This window comes from Zonotrichia leucophrys, chromosome 5 (genome assembly GCF_028769735.1).
Source record: "Zonotrichia leucophrys gambelii isolate GWCS_2022_RI chromosome 5, RI_Zleu_2.0, whole genome shotgun sequence".
Taxonomy (NCBI): Eukaryota; Metazoa; Chordata; class Aves; order Passeriformes; family Passerellidae; genus Zonotrichia; species Zonotrichia leucophrys.
Window position 1 is genome coordinate 28,532,297 of NC_088175.1, and position 17,022 is coordinate 28,549,318.

Below are 17,022 nucleotides of genomic sequence, written 5' to 3' on the forward strand. Positions count from 1 at the left end.
AAGGACACATGACTAAAAACAGAATTGCAATTAAAACACCTAGAAAAGTCAGTATCTTGAATTTATGACCATATCTTTTTTTTTTTCTTCTTTCCCCACATGCCATAAACTAACAATGACAGGGCCCCAAAGTGACAGATTTCAGATATCCTGCATGAGGCACACAGGACAGAAAAAAACATGTTATGTACATGGCAGGAATGGACTGTCTGTGAGACCCTTCAAACCTGCTTCCAAAATTATTTGCAGAGGAACACTCTGTGTGTCCTGTAAGACTCAATGACCAATTGTGCAGGAAATGTCATGTGTCACTGCTCTCAGAAAGCAATATACTTGATGCACTGACAAGGATGTAAACAGGAGGACAAGACAAGTGATTGTTTCCCTTGTCTGGCATTTTTGAAGCCACACCTGGGGTATTTTGTCTGGCTTGGGTCCCCCAGTACAAGAGTGATATTAACAAATTGGACAGAGCAGACAAGAGGGCTGCTGCAGCTGAAGGCCTGTGCCCTGCAGGGAAAACGTAAGAGAACAGCTTTTATTTAGCCAGGAGAAAGGGAAGGGACAGAGTGGACCCCAACAGTTTCCCATTCTTCAAAGGAATACCGAGAGGCTGGGGACAGACTCTCCTCAGAGGCATGCAGCAGTGGGTACTCAGCAGTCAGCAGGCACAAGTCACAGCAAGGGAAATTCCAGCTGAGCACAAAGGAGCAGCAAGTTCAGGAGCATAACAAACACTGCAACTCAGCCCCAGAGAGACGGTGGAATCTCCACTCTTGCAAATCCAAAGTTTACCTGAACAATTCTCTGAGCAATCAGATCTGAGAAGCAACTAAAGTCAGGTGGTCTCCAGAGCTTTCTTCTGACTGTTTTTTTTCAAAGATTGCCAAAATAGAAAGGGAAATAATTGTCTTGCTGGACTGGGCTTGGGCTTTGGGTTACAGGGGGGAGAGGAAGGAGGAGAGGAGAAATGAACAGTGTCAGGAAAATGCCCACCTGAAACCTTTACACTCCATCATGAAAGTACTAAGCTGTGGCAACACAGGCCACAGCTACTTGATCTGCAGCTCAACACATGGATTTGCATAAGTTAAAGTGATCACAATCTGGGGAACTGAAAGGAAGAAATTGATGAAGCACCTTAAAATGGTTTACAGAACCATAGAAGGGATGAGGCTGGAAGGGACCTTTGGAAGTCATCTGGTCCAGTCTACCTGCTCAGGCAGGGCCACCTAGGAGCTGATTTCCCAGGACTCATGCATCTCAGGATGACAAGCCTTTGAAGTATGGACATGCCCCCCTGCCCAGTGAAGGTGCAGCCATGGCAGAGTACCTAACAGCAGGGAAATGCATTCGCACAGAGGTGAAATCAGCTTGACAAGTGAAGAGATTGCATTGCCTGAGAGCTCTGGTTATGTCATGAGGGGCAGCAGACATCGCTGCATGGAAGCTGTGCATGTGTGTATAGAGAACCAGACCTACAGTGCAGATGTGCTCTGGCATCCTTCAGCCACGAGGAAACGAGAGAATTAAATCCTGGCAAGCTTTTGAGAGATGGCCTACAGAAGGACTAAAGGCAAAGAGGAGAAATAATGCTTCATTGGAGCTGTACACCATAGCTTGCACTACATGGCAGCTAACCCAGTCCAGGAGCAAACTGAAAACAGCTGCAGGTGCTGCAGCACCTTTCACCCAACAGGGCCAAGCGTCAGGAGTGGATTTTTTTGTGTTGAGGAAACAGAGTTATTTTCATCAGACTTTCTTGGATGGTTTGTTTACCGTCTACAAGGAATCCCTGTATAGAGAAAGACTACAAGGCAGGAACAGGCAGGGAAGATTAGACATGTCAGTGCCCTGTGCTCGCTTTGAATCAGACAAGCCAAAGGATCCCATGGGATGGTTTTGTTAATGCCAATACACATGATTTTTTAAATTCCATTTATTTTTATTAATCATAGGATCATTTAGCTTGAGAAAAACCTTTAACAAGCTACTAGCACCAGTAGGAAAAACAAAGGAACTCCTGAGTTCCTGTTTTAAGATCCAGGACTGTCCATTTCATTATTTTTTCAAAAATTTTTTAGATTTAGGTTTTTCCTCAAAACAGCTGAGTTTGGTTTGTGATTCACACCAGACGCAAATATTTTGTAAAGAGTTTGTATTTAATATGGATGGGCTTCAGTTACTTTAGAGCAAGCCAATTGCCACTGAGGTACAAAGTAACAGGGATAGGAGGGTCTGATCTTCAGTGTGCTGAAGCACATGGTGAAGAGCTAAGTGCCTTCCTCCTTTTTCTCCTGTGTTATACACAGGCATCAGTGCAGTGGGGTGCAGTGACTGGAACCCCTGGATGTACACAGGTGGTAACAAGGATGTATCTTTCAATTTATTTGAAATGTTTTTGTTTATGGATTAAACCCTTGGTTTAACTCCTGCAGTATTTTACTTTGGTCTGTTTCAGCAGTATAACATGGCTTGAATTAACCTCTGTGCGTGGAGGCTTTGTTTATGTGGTGGTGATCTTTGATTCAACTGCATATTTACAACATATCTCCCAGAACTACTTTTTCTCAAATGTTTTTGAAAACAAAATGGTTTTGAGAGGTGAGTTGTTTGTTTTTTGCTCTCCTAATTTTTTTTTGTTCCTCTAAGTCTAACAGCAGATATGTCTTGTATATTTGTATCAAGAAAATAAAAGTCCTAAAATAATTTTAAAAGAAAAGTTGGGGGGGGGCTTTCCTTCACAATTTTTTTTACCTGTCTATGACACTAAAGTACTCTGGAGTGAATTAAGAGAAAGCAAATAGGAATGAATTAAACATCTGCAATGCAATTATGTCCAGCCACAGAACAAGCTCAGCTTGGGATCTGAACTGAAAAACTACTTATGGCTTTAATCTTGACACAAAATAGCCATTAGTAAATGCCAAAAGCATTAACTGATAAAGTCATGCACACAAGTTTCATGTTATAAGCAATGTGCTATGAGTAGTGAACTTTTAATATAAAATTAAATTTTATTTTAATGGTTAGGTCTGCCAATAATCACCAGAAATTGATCATATTCACAAAATATCCAAGTATTTTGTATCTGCCCTTACACTGCCACCACTGTAGAAGCCAGCATTGTTTTCTGCTCTTCTTCCCTGTAAGGAAACCTTTGGGGTACATGCTTTCCTGCTGTTCTCACAACATAGGATTGAATTCCCAAATGCATTAGTCGTTTCCTGTAAGACTAGGTGATATGGGTCTGAAAAGTAGAAAGCAGCTTTTCTGGTCAGGACTCAGAGACTGCCAGAAGAACCTCATGACTGCAGCCATTGCAAGAACAATGTGCACATGAAGCTTCAAGGGTGAACACCCAAGCTGCCAAAGTCACAAACTGCATGACATTTGGAGAACAATCCTCAATTCCAATTAGTAGTCTCTGCACAAGACAATCAGAACCTAAGGCCTCTAGAGAGCACAGCTGGACTGATGTTACTGGGACATTTACAGGACCATTTGTGAAAAGTTTGCTTGGATATATTCATTACTAATATAACAATAAACCAATAGTTCACTGCACTAGTTTACAGTTGTAGAATAAGAATTAAGAAAACTAAGAAGTCAGTCCCTATTACTAGAAAAAGAAATAATTACTATTAAGTTCACCAAACTCTAGTTATTAAGGCTCAAATCCTGAGAGAATGGATTAAAATGGAGGAACAGAAAGGAAAAAAAAATAAGGGCTTGAGGAAGGGTAGATGAAGGAATGTCATCCTGCACATGGTATGGCTCCACTTCAATTGTGAACAAGGATTTTTGGTCCTGAGGGGATAGATCCCTAGCAGAGTACCTTCTATTCAGTCACTTTAAGAACAAAAGCCCAGATAATCAAATCACAGAGGCAAGCCAGGGGGAGGCAAAAATGTGCATTCACTGAGACAACTAAATAGCTCAGACATCAAGCACTGTCCTCCTTCCACCCTCCCCCCTAAAGACAAACTCAAGCTGAACATAACCTCAAGAACCACTGCAGTGCTGAATTAGGAATCAAACCAGACCCTGCATGAGGAGCTCAGATGTCTGGGGGGAACAGACCAATACTAAACCCACCTGATTCATTGTCTGCCTTTTTGCTGCCGTATCTGACCAGGATTTCAGAAATCAACATTTACAATATTCATGCAACCACAAGATTAGACAGAAAAAACACTTGCTGTTAATACTGGAATTTTTTTTTAAGGACAGAGTCAGCTTCTATGCCTAGCTGTTAGCAACTATGACAGGAAAAGGCTTCCAGATGACTATGAGCTGCTGATTCAGAAGTTTGCCTTAGAAGGAAGAAAACTCTCAGGCATGGTTAGAGTCTGCTCCTGGGAGAAAACACCAATTCAGTCTGGGTTCCAAGTACACATAAAATGCTTAAAATGAAGCACCATCAGGAATCTGAAACAATTACATTGGACTAGCACTCCCCACTCATTCCACTGTAACTCTTCTCATTTTCTCTCTCCCTAAGGAAATTGCAGCAGTTGATATAAATAAAGGAAGATCTAATCTGCTTCTGTAGTCTAGTAACAGTAGCATTAGCATTGCATTTTGCAGAGTACTACCACTCTAGGGAATTTATTTTTTGTTCATAGCACTGCCAGTTTGAAAGCTTTCAAAATCCCACAAGCTACATTTCCTCAGTGCTACTAAATATGGATTATTTCAATAAAATGTTATCTAAATTGCATCTTATTTTAGTCTCCAATATCCACACTTTCTGCTCCCATAAAATGTCGTATTGCTTATGACCTATATCAGATATTCGAGCTTTTGGCCATAGATAAAGGACTAACAGACATGGATAATTTTTTTCAAGTCTCTTGAATGGCCCTAATAATGTAGGGGAGAACAAGAAGAATATAGGAGCCTGTCATAAATGCACAAATCAAAAAGCACTATCACCATATAATTATGTATATATTATATATATGCATGCACAAACAACAGACAAAGGCACAGAAATGATAACCATTTTAAAAGCAAGTACTGCTAAGTTACTAGCAGGAAAATGCTTGTCAGATTTGAATTTCATGCTGCTGTTTACAGCTTTAAATCTGAATTCCCCCTCACTTGGGCATGTCTGCCCTTTCTTCAGAGGGGCCAATGAAACTTGGTGCAGAAAAGATAAGAGCAGACAGAATTTTTCTCAGGGTTTTAGCGAGCTGTCCCTTGGCTTCCTCAAGTAGTGCAAAACCCACATGCTGGGAGAGAAGCACAGAGGCATCCAAAGTTGAAACAGGCTGGTGCTCTGCATATGTCCTTTAAGAGACAGGATGTACAGACCCTTTATTTTACCTGCAACATAACATAATTAATTGGTGGGGTGTATACTTTTGGTTCTTTTCCTAAGATAACAAATAAAGAATCTGGGTTGGGGCAGTCTGCTAGGCTCAAGTCTTAATTCCTTGAGACTCACACATCACTTCTGTCGTGGAATATACACTGATAAGCATTGAGGAAAACACAGTTTGACACGAAGCATCACTGAAGTCTGAAAAACATTGTCCAAAATAGACTGGAATTCACAGCAATCAGCTGTGGAAAAGGAATCAATTTACATGAAGAACATAAAAACTGTGTATTTATCCAAGGAGGAAAGGTTTCCTAAGTAAACAGGGCTTATGCCATTTTGTTCTTTGTGACAGCACTCAGTCTCCAAGAACTTCTAAGCCCAGCAGTCAATTTCAAATTTAATAAAGGAAGCTGAAGATTCTGGAATTATGGACTGTACAGAAATATTCTTTTACAAGAGGGCAGCTGTCACACAGACAGGAGAGAGATACCTTGTAAGTAGCCACTGAAAACTAAGCAATACCATAGATACATCCCACTAACTAAACATCAGGAAACCCCAAAGGGTTGAACCCAACAAAATCCCAGAGTGAACATGACAATCTGCTTCTCATGGAGCTACTTCAAGGGGGATAAGCAAGCTATAAACAAAAAGAAGCAAAACATCAGAAAGCTGCCCTCATAGACACATGTATATCTGTGTGTGATTTTTATGTGTGTGTATATAAATGTATGTGCAAAAAAACCACAACCATGAACACCAGTCTTGTTATATGTTACGTTTTGTATGAGAGATATGCGACAGAACACAAAGAACACAAAGAAAATTTTTTTAGAGCTGATTCTAAACCTTTTGGGGGTGTCAAGACTGCTCTACACATTTTATGAAAAAAAAACTTCCCCTGCTATTTTTCCATTTTAAAAAATGCCTGATAATTTACAATTTGATCCTAATTTCGTGTTGTCTGCATTTTCTGTAGGTAGAAAACCCACAGGTTTACTTTCCATTCATTTTTATTGTTAGAGTATCTACTAGCCAGATAGGAAACAAGGTAGGGACACAACTATGGAGAAGGAAAAAACATTTTCCTATTCCAAAGGAATCAACAAACAAATAAGCAAGGAAACAACAAGGCAAAACAATTAAGGACAACAGTCAATTAGTCAAGCATTTCCATTTCTTTGCAATTCCTGATCTGTCAGGCTGCTACCTTTATGCTGATGAAGCTAGGTGTTGATAAATCTAGGTTTTTAGTATAGAATTCCCACTGAGTACAGCTTGAAAGACTGCTGTAATCATCACTGGCTGACTTCCCCAGCAGGTCTGTTCCCACCCACATGTCTTCTGCCCACATTGGAACCCCTAACAGCAGTGGTCTGATTCAGTAGCTGCAGCAGTAAAACCTCATGCAAATTGTCATGAGTCATTCAATGTAGTATTGCCATTTCTGTATTTCATTTCTGTATTGATCCTATAGGGTCAGATGGGTGCCAGGACAGCCCAGGATGTCCCCTGAAGGGCACACTGCCTTGTTGGTACCTCAAACTGCAGCCCCAGCCAGAGTGGCTGCCTGCTTGTAGCAGCTCTCATTGTCACCAACTGGAGATCCTTCTCTCCACAGCAGTTAACCAGGAGATGACAAAATAAAGAGCAGTCACCTGTGCAAGCCACTAACCTCTTATTCCCTTCTTTCAAAGAAAAAACTTAAAGTAAGAGGAGACATAACTGTGAAAACTCTCTCTGAGATGTGTTTTGGAGAACTTACAGTTAAGAAAATAATTTGCCTACAAAGTATCTACACACACAACCTTTTATCTTCTACTTGATAATAAATTCTGGGGCACAAATTACAGTTTGGTTTTTTTCTCAATACTTAACGAATTCAGAAGGCTCACAACACTGTGAAAACAGACATCTTTTTTCACACCAGCCAGGACAGCCTGTACTCTTTACATACTACCCTGTACTCCTTGAGGCTGCTTTTCAAGAGGCTGAAACTGGCACAAAAAAGAGCTTAAAAGTTTTCCATCTCAGCCTGAGAATCAAACAGGTGAGTCCAAAAGGCTTTTTAACAACAGGAGCTTTGTTCCTCAGTGAGAAGCATGCCTATCTCATTAACTGGAAAAAGTAAAGCAGTGAGACACAGCAGACTGGAGAAATACAAATTGCTTCTAGTACATAAATTTCAAAGCCAAAAATTTGCATTCTCACTCCCTAAATCCCTACTCTTAGAAGCAGCCAACTCTGTGTGGGACAGTTTCAAATGCTTACAGAAGCATCATTGAGAATAATCCATCAACATTTTTACAGCTGCCTTTTTGTAATGCAGAAAGGCCATAACAGGAATTTTATTAATGAACAAAAGCAACTTAAAAATCCTTACCAAGGATTTCTGTGGCAGGGAAAATACTTCTATTACATTACAAAGAAATCAACACATTTATCTGAGCATATGAGAAGTGCTACTAACTACAGATCTCCCATGATGTTCTATGAGGAACACAAAGGCTGCAAAATTCAAAGTCTCCTGAGTCTTGAGTCCTACTCCACCAGAATTTAATTTCAGTATGGGTCCTTTTGGGCTTATGTATTGCTGTGCAGATGTCTAAAATCCTCCCCCAAGGGCTTATAGGAACTCAGAAAAGGGAGACAGGAAATAGGGCTGGCAGGATGCACCAAGAATGGGGGAAGAGGCAATCAGAACAAGAATGGTTAAAGAAAACTCATAGCTCCTGCTGTTGAGACCTTGACTCCAAAGAGGCATTTTCAATATGACCCTCCCAATGTCAATTACCAAAACTAATGGGGGAAAATGAATAAGGAATTTCACTGCTAGATAAATCTCATACATGGCCTTTATATGTACATATTATGCATATAGATAGAATTTAAACTGCTATTTAGATAAAGCAAAAACCAAAATACAGTGTCATCAGTAATTCTTGGAAGAAACCAAATTTAAGACAGAGTAAGACATCAATTTTCTTTTTATCCAAGCACAGCAACATATTTGCACACTGAATGCTTTTCATATATTAAGAAATGCTGACTGCAATAAGCTACTATTCATTAGGAAGTCTTCCCTGCACAGGAAACTTAAAATGTATTCTCTAAAAGAATAATTCCCTTTCTTCTTGCTAGTTCTTAAACCTAGACATTGATAAGCATTACTTCCTGTGATAAATGACCTTCAAATTAGATGACACAGAGAACATCACTGAAGAAAAGTTGTCTTTCTTTATAAAGGCAATATACAACGATACAAGACCCCCAGCATCTATACAGCTAACCTGGTTTTTGGAAGAGTTACATTCATGAAATAATTCTGTCCTGCAAAAAGCTGGCTTGTCCCTAACCAGGGCTATTCAGAAACACAAATTTCAGTATAATGAGGGCTGTAACTTTATAGGGAGTTGGAGCAGCCTTGCAGTACTGTGAGCAGTGCATTCCTGAAACTCTCCTATACCAGTGTAATGTCAACAGAAAAGGCTGAGTGGTGATGTAATGTCTGAGGGCATGCCAGAGTCAAGACGCTTTTTGTTTGATTCACAGGGTACAAGTTATTTCTCCCCACCCCCGCCTTTTTAAAACAGGCAATACGCAGTTGATTTTACAGCCACAAGCCTTATACAGCCTCACATTATCTACACAGGGAGAAACAGGAATGAACTGATAGCATTCATCATTGTGACACAGGCAACAATTCTTGAGCAAGAAAACCTTTTGGACTATTTTAGTTTGGAGAGTGGTAGTGTTTTGTGGTTTCTTTCTGGGCCTTTTTTTTTTTGCTGTTGCCCATCACTATAGCCCTGAGGCTCCTACATTTAAATACACATTTGGTTGGGTACCTAAAGTCCTGCAATACTTTTTGTATCCTCAGATATAAGCTATTTTCTATACCAGTCTAGCAACCAAAAATCCTTAGTATTTAATCAATATTTCCCAAATTCTAATGCTGACAAGATTAATAGAAACTCACCCAGCACTGTGACATGACCAGACAGTCTCACTCATTTAATATTTGTATATAATTAAACACTGGCACATACTAAAGTCAGTGGGACTTGAGTGTATAAATAAACTGTTTTTAAAATTGTGGACCTGGATGCCCAGAAGAACGGATAAATTATGTTCTCACACAAATCTCTATAGCCAACAAAGGCAGTGGGAAGCTGAGAGTCATGCTGGATCCATCCAGCCTACCTTACCCTTGCACTCTTTCACAGCTGTATGATTGAAGTGAGCTCCTGGATAATGCAAACACCACATCATTTTGAACCTGTTTATGACTCAACATCAGAGCTCTTCCTCAAAAAGTAGAAAAATTGGTGTCATGTGAATAGGTCATTACACCAATGACAAGGACAAAAGAAAAAATTCTGAGAGGAGCACACAAAGGTAAGTTTAAATGGGTGCAAATAAAATATCAGCTAAACAATGCCTCAAGCTTTGGTAGTTGCAAGAAACAAGAAAAGCATGATGTGGCATTTCTAGGAAAACTGCTCATGTGTGTATATATATATAAATATAGATATACAGACACACACACACTGCTCATGGACTTGGAAATCAGGTTCAGAAGGACTAGGGCTTTTGGAGGCAAACAATAGTTTGCAAGGCCACAAAGACAAAAAAAGCTGTTCATCCTCTAAGATCCCCATCACTTAGCTTGTGCTGCAACCCACAATACCTGCAACAACTCAAAATCACATAAGCATTTCAGAACGTATTCTTAAAAAATAAGAAAACAAAACAAAAACATTGTACTTAAAAAGTGAGTCTTTCTGCATTTGGTACCTTAAAGCATTAATGATAGATATATAATTCTTTGCTAAGATGTTTCAATCTACTTGCATCTCGGATGCTGCAGTAAAAGGAGGTGGTATACAGATCACTGCACACCTGATGGTAGCAGGCTTCCCTCTAGAGTGACACATCAGGAGCTCTGGCTCCAAGTCCTTTTGAGTACCTATCACAATCTGTGAGCACTAAAAAAAACAATACTGAGAAAATATTAGAAAGTCTAACCCCCATCAACAGACAAACCAATCAAACTGTTCCCCAACTAGTAGTCTGTGGTTTGTTTCTGCAAAGAAATTTCATCATTTTAATACACATACCTTGTCAAAGTAAGAACACTTCTGGTCATTTTGAGAACTTAAGCATTTGGACTCTTAAGATATAAAGGCAATCTCCAAGAGAACTCTTAAGTTGTGTGCTTGCAGCTCAGAATCTGCTCATTTCTGCCATATCAGAATGCAACCCATTTGGAACAGGGTGTTATTTACCTTTACTGTAGATTTTCACCACTGTATTAAAATAAATTTCCAAAGGCAACCCAAAACTAGCAGTTATAGGGTTTTAAACCCTGATAGCCATAATTTACAAGAAAACTTCCTGTGAGCAAACCCTTTGCTATGTACAAACTTGAGAGGAAGACCAGCAAAGGCTACAGTTCTGTGAGGAGCTGAGTCTTACAGAGCTGAAAGGCCATTTCTCCATCTCCCATCTTTCTTCTGATCCCTTTATCACATCCAAATGCTCGTCAGAACTCTGAGTGTCAGTACAAGTCATTAACCCAGGAAAGTAAGTAAATGCTGCTGCCAAGTAAAGAAATGGTATCAGTGAAAGGTCTTGCAGTACCTCTGCTGGACAAGGCCTCCCCCTCTCAGCAGTTCACTTTTTCCCAATGCAATTGCATTCTAAACAGTGATGAGTTAAGGATAATTCTTTCTTATCAGAATTAAAATATAGTATAGAAATGCAACTTTATGAGGTGAATTACCTGTGCAGACAACGCATAATAGTTTTTGAACACAAGAGACTCCATTTTTAATTTACTGTGCTCTGTAAGAAAGGTACAACCTAACTATTTAAGAAAGCTTAAAAGAGCAAAAATATCAATAGCTGGCAGTTTAATAAAGATGAAAAGAAGAACCAAAGACAGAAAAAATCAGAGGTTCAATGTGAAGAAATTGCTAAAGATGCCTTCCTACCCCAAGTGCCACTCACAACTGGAAAGCAACTTGCTTACCCACAAGTCCCTTCAAATGAGCCTTAGCCCACACAAAATTTTGATCCTGAGGAAATACAAGCAAGGTATTCTGTAAAGCTTACTTTGCATAGATCTCAAATGAGAGACATTCTTTATAAATGCTAAGAACAGCAATATTAAAAGGGTGAGGCAACTGGAGCCAGATTAAATTGGATACAGAACTATTTGTTCTTTTGATGAATTCTGATTCTCAGGGGTGAAGACTTGCATACATTATACAAAAGCATACTCGTTGTACAGAAGGGTGAAACTCCACAAAATTATTATTTTGTTTACCTTGTCTATCTTACAGTAGGTTCCAACTCTATCTTGCCTATCTATAGTAGGCTCCTATCTTCTTTTCTAGGTATGCCTGCAACTGCAATTGGGTTCCCTGTAAAAGGCAGTCCCTATGAAGGCTATCCCTAGTGCTGGCAGTCTTAGCCACTGAATTTGAACATTACTGGGCAGTTTCAGACAGAGTTGGAGCATGTGTTGGCATTTTCTGAATTCATTATCATTTTTCCTTCCAGTTAGAAGATGGGTATGAGCTTGTGTCTAAATGTCAAATTCCACATCTCTCTAACATTCCACAGAAAAGTTCATCTTCTCCATTAGCTTCATATAGTTTTACGACAGACTATAATAGTCTTTTGCTGATTTCCAACTCATTAGCAGCATTACCTGCTGCTATTTATCTGAACAGAAGGTCTGTCAAGCCACAAGAATATAAAGTTTTTTTAAAATGTAGGCTCCTGAAGTATCACATCAGCCTGATACAGAACAGACATACTCCTCCTCTTAAAATAACACCATACCCATCAGAAAATGCCTTAGAAAGCAGAGCAGCATATACTAAGACTTTTCTCTACATCTTTAGTAACAAATGAGAAGCCAAATTATGTGTCAGAGTGTAGACATAACTTAGGCTCTACACTGAGTTCCAGAGGAGAAAAGTGTTATCTTTAGGCTGACTAAATAATAGAACACAAATTGTCAGTGGTTTTCTTCTTAACCAACACATGTGTTTTTCCATTGCTTTAAAGTAAGCCACTCAAATTGTTTTAAATGAGTTTCATTATCACATTTTCACACTCTTGTCATAAAATATTCAGAACTAAGGAACACTGCTCAAATTCAGTGATATGAATGTATTTCCTTCTTGCAATCTGAAAGAAGCTCAACTCTGCCTCCTGCAGCAGCAGCAATAGAATTAGTGATCAAGTTCTGACTGCAGGAATTTTGGTGATGACAGTTAAGAAATTTTCAGATCATAGTTTGATACTATGAAAATACATATTTTGTCCTCTAACAGTGCTTGTGATTATTAAATACAGCTGTCCAAAGACAATATCTGGCTCTAGAATCATAAGAACTTCTGTTAGCCACTTTATGTGTGACCTATTTCTTTGTGATCTGTAGTAGGGACAGAGCCCTGCCTCAGTGAAGTAACAGACTATTCCTTCCTAACCACCTGTCATCATCACTTACAGATCAGTGACTACAAAATCCTATTCTCCCTGATCTAGTAGTCAAGTATTAAAAGAGAAACATTATAATTTGAAATAAGAATTAATAACTCTATAAATACACAATTTTAGATTTTGTGGGATTGCGTCTACGCCACTCTGTAACAAAACTGAAATGCAAGGAAGATCCTTCCATATCATATGTAGATGAGTAGATAACATTGTATTAATTGGACCTAAAAAACCAGCAAATATTTTCTTCTGCATGTCATCTTCCAAGTAAGTATTAGATCACATCAAACAACAGGTAAAACTTCTCCCGTGTTCTGGTATACGTTTTCCTTCTTTTAGAGCCCACATTACAAAACAGTTCTGAATAAGCCCGTATGTGTCCTGCTTCCTGCATTATCTGCTGAATCAGAAAGAAGCCACCCTCACAACGGCCTTCCCAAACAGTCATGGAAACTCTGGAGACTCAGGGCAGCATTGCTCATTACCTGATCCCGATCACCTGCAAAGCAGCAGCTCTTCATGGTGCAGGAGTTGAAGTAGCCCTGGTTGTCGAACTGGAAGACGGGCAGGCGGCAGTGGATGTCGTAGAGCACGGGGGGCAGGCGCCGCCGCAACGCCAGCAGCTGCGTGCCGTTGCTGTTGAAGCGGACGCTCATGGCGCTCTGAAGGGAAAGGTTCCCACCGTAGCGGAGCAGGGAGCTGGGAAAACACAGGTGGGACTAAGTGAGATGGGCTGCACATACCAACTCAACTACTTAGAGACACAACTCTCTTTAATCTTACTGAGGCTTTTCAAACAAACAAGCCCAGGAAACTATCATTTTATTTAGTTTCTTCTTTCAATTCCTGAAAAATCTTTATATGAAACCTGAATGACAAGCTATTAAAATGCTATGTTTGTAACATCTTCAGAAGAGAAAAGTTAAAGACTGTGAGTAGTTTTGTTAATAAAAAATACATTAGCAAAGTTGGACAGAGCACTTTGCCTTAAAAAGGCTGTCCTTTTACTTTTGTTAGCTGGTTCTTGAACCAAGCAGTCTTTCACCCTTGCTCTGGCACCAGATGACATTTTCTCCAAATGTAGACAGGCTGGCCATTCTCTCTCTCCTGCTTCTATTTATATCTCTACAGGTCATCAGAGGATGTTTAAACTCCACAATCAGTTCCAGATGTCTTAAATAAAAGGACATCTTACTAACATGTTATTGCAAGAAATGCTAAAATAAGTTACTTAGCTAATCTTGAACTAGCTTCATCTAAAAATACTGCCAAGTAGGCAAGACAATTATGTTATCACATGACATTATTACCTAAAACTCTCATGTGGCAGGATTAGCTGGCTTCCTTGTCCCATATAAGGCTGTATATTCAGAGATGGAGTATTTGTATCCATTCTTATTGACATACACAAAACAAAACCAAAGGTTCACAAGTTTCCAGACTGTCTTTAAAAAAAGTAACAAATATGGGATTTGTTCCATAAAGCAACCTAAAGTTAATCAAAGCACACCTTAAATGCAACTTGTACAGATTTTCTGTTCTTTTCAAGGACTTCATTCAATCTGTGTAGTGTACGTGAAATGATTGTGAATATGGAAAGTGAGCCAAAGATGGAAGACATTTTAGCTCTTTTTTTGTTCAATGATCACTTCCTAAACAGGACTAGAGCTCAATTTTTTTGTTAACACCTCTGTTTTGAGCAGTAGCCATCAAATTTTTTTGTTAACACCTCTGTTTTGAGCAGTAGCCATCAAATCTTGTTGAGAGCTGTGACCTTTATGCCCCTTCTGGACCAGAAAAAGCATGCCAGCTCAGAATTTGTAAATTCTAGAGGGAAGCTTATTCATAGATTTTAAAGCATAACACCTTTTGATATAGGCCTTTGCCCCAACAACTGTGAAGAATGAGTCATTCCACATGGATGGGAAGCCACATTCCATGCAGGTCAAAACATGCATCATTGCCTGAGATACAGTGAAGTTAAAAAACCATTGTTCCTGAGCCAGAGTTAAACAAAACCAACACAAAATATAAGATTCTGCATAATGAATGTCCTAGAAATATGCTGCTCTCTCATACATCCTCTTTGTGCACTGAGCAGTCAAAGCCAGGGTGCCACAAAGGCACCACAAGTCACATTTTCTAAGCCAACTAACTAGTAAGTTCTTAAGGTTGGGCACCACAACTTCACAACACTTTTATCAGCGTTAACAGTCCTGGTGTCTCCTGTTCTCCTCCTCCAAGGCAAAGCTGCCAAGCTTTTATTAATCATGTTCAAGGTATTTAATTAAAACCAGAGAGAATTTAATACTAGAAACTGTAAGCTTAGAGACAAGGATTTAGGATTCCTCTCATCAGCCCTTTTTTCTGTTAATTGAGATCAATAAAGTACTCACCTCAAAATACTCAGGCATTAAAAATCAAAACAAAACTAGATATCATATGCATTTTGGTTATTTTTGCCTCCTCTTTTCTGATAGGTCTTAGCAAGCCATTTCTTTTTCTATGGAATTTTCCACTTTCTTCAAAAAGGACAAATAAGTAAGCTAAAACATTGTAAATCCCCCAAAACCCCAACCCAACCAAGAATTTACTCAGGCATTAAAAATCAAAACAAAACTAGATATCATATGCATTTTGGTTATTTTTGCCTCCTCTTTTCTGATAGGTCTTAGCAAGCCATTTCTTTTTCTATGGAATTTTCCACTTTCTTCAAAAAGGACAAATAAGTAAGCTAAAACATTGTAAATCCCCCAAAACCCCAACCCAACCAAGAATTTAACACAAAAAACAGGCAGAAGAAACAATTCCAGATTTTTTTTTTTTGCTAAGTTAATTTTTAATAAAAAATATATGAGTTGTCCAACATGAATAAGAAGGTCATAACAAATATGCACCAACCAGACTTAATGTTTAGGTGCAACCACTGCTGCATTGAGATTAAGCTTCTCCCCTCTTTACCTGTTCTCCCCCTTAATCCAAATCACAGCCCAGAATTCTCTCCTGCCTGCACATGAGTGAGCCTACCAGATGCCCCATCCTTTCAAGTCTTCAAGCAAAGTTTCCATCATTGCTAGTATTATGCCCTGCCTGAGATCAGCTGAGATTATATTTTATAGCAATAGGAGTGCAATATTAAACTGGCTTCCATTCTGCTTACAGATGTTTCATTAGGCTCCTACAGCAGTCAAAGGTACCAAAGCAAAACTTGGAAGTGAATTCTGTATTGTGCTTCAGTAACTTCAGTGTGACAAAGCTCCAAAAGAATGTTTTACTTCAGAGATTAAAGGAAGCAAGAGAGACTAGAACTTCAGAAAAAAATATCTATACATGAAAAGTCTAGAATTACAGAGCTGCACAGTTAATACTTCTCAAAAGAGCCACAGTTCTGCCTGCCTCAGACCCTCACTCTACACAATTCAGCCACACATGTGATGGATATACAGTTCCTGCTGCAGTGTTTTTAAACATTTGGCTCAAACAAAAAAAAGAAAACCAAAAAATGAAACCCCCTCACTAACAAAAAAAGCAATGAGCTAGTTTGGCTGATTCAAAAAGAAATCCTAAAATAGCTGTTTGCCATTCATTTATAGTGTAAGAGCAATGACTTTCCCAATTTGTCCTAATTCTGGCCCCAAAAGCCTGACACTATAGCTCCAAGTTCAGCATTTTGTGCTACTAATCACAAGACAGCAGTTTTCTGTTTTCCCCACCCTGCTGTGTCCTGATTGCTTCCTCTCTGCCTCTTTGAAAGGACTTATTAAATTAACTGCACAGTGTTTTCCTTTAAGAAACTGAAAAGAGGCAGCAAGTAGTCAGGTGGGGATGAGGTGAACAAACTGATACAAACCCCCACCAAACATCCACTTCCTGATCCAAACAGAGGAAAAATATTTGCTCACTCTCTCTCCTCCTAGGACAGAACATCTGAGATATGTTCACAAACAAGAAGGGGGATGTGTATGGAGGGAGTGCAGCTCATGGCTCTATCTTGGTGGCAAAGCTGCTCACCTAGTTCTAAACAGAGGACATTTAAAGGATTTGAGAAATCTCTCTCTGCCTCATACTGCAGGCAGTGCACATGGCAGGAGTACTTTTGGTGATTTTAGAACAATCATGATGATTTTAGGAAAAAAATAATAATTGCCCAAGATGCCTTCTATATTATCCATCTCCAT

At 39.2% G+C, this 17,022-nt stretch overlaps 1 protein-coding gene across 1 annotated transcript in view; it reads right to left on the bottom strand.

Annotated features, from left to right (window-relative positions):
* The window catches only part of DCAF5 (DDB1 and CUL4 associated factor 5), a 66,904-nt gene that overhangs the window by 19,375 nt on the left and 30,507 nt on the right, over positions 1-17,022 (bottom strand). Inside the window, exon 6 of the mRNA XM_064714355.1 lies at positions 13,330-13,543. Within this exon, the coding sequence (XP_064570425.1) occupies positions 13,330-13,543 (214 nt within the window). The remainder of the gene's footprint in view (positions 1-13,329; positions 13,544-17,022) is intronic.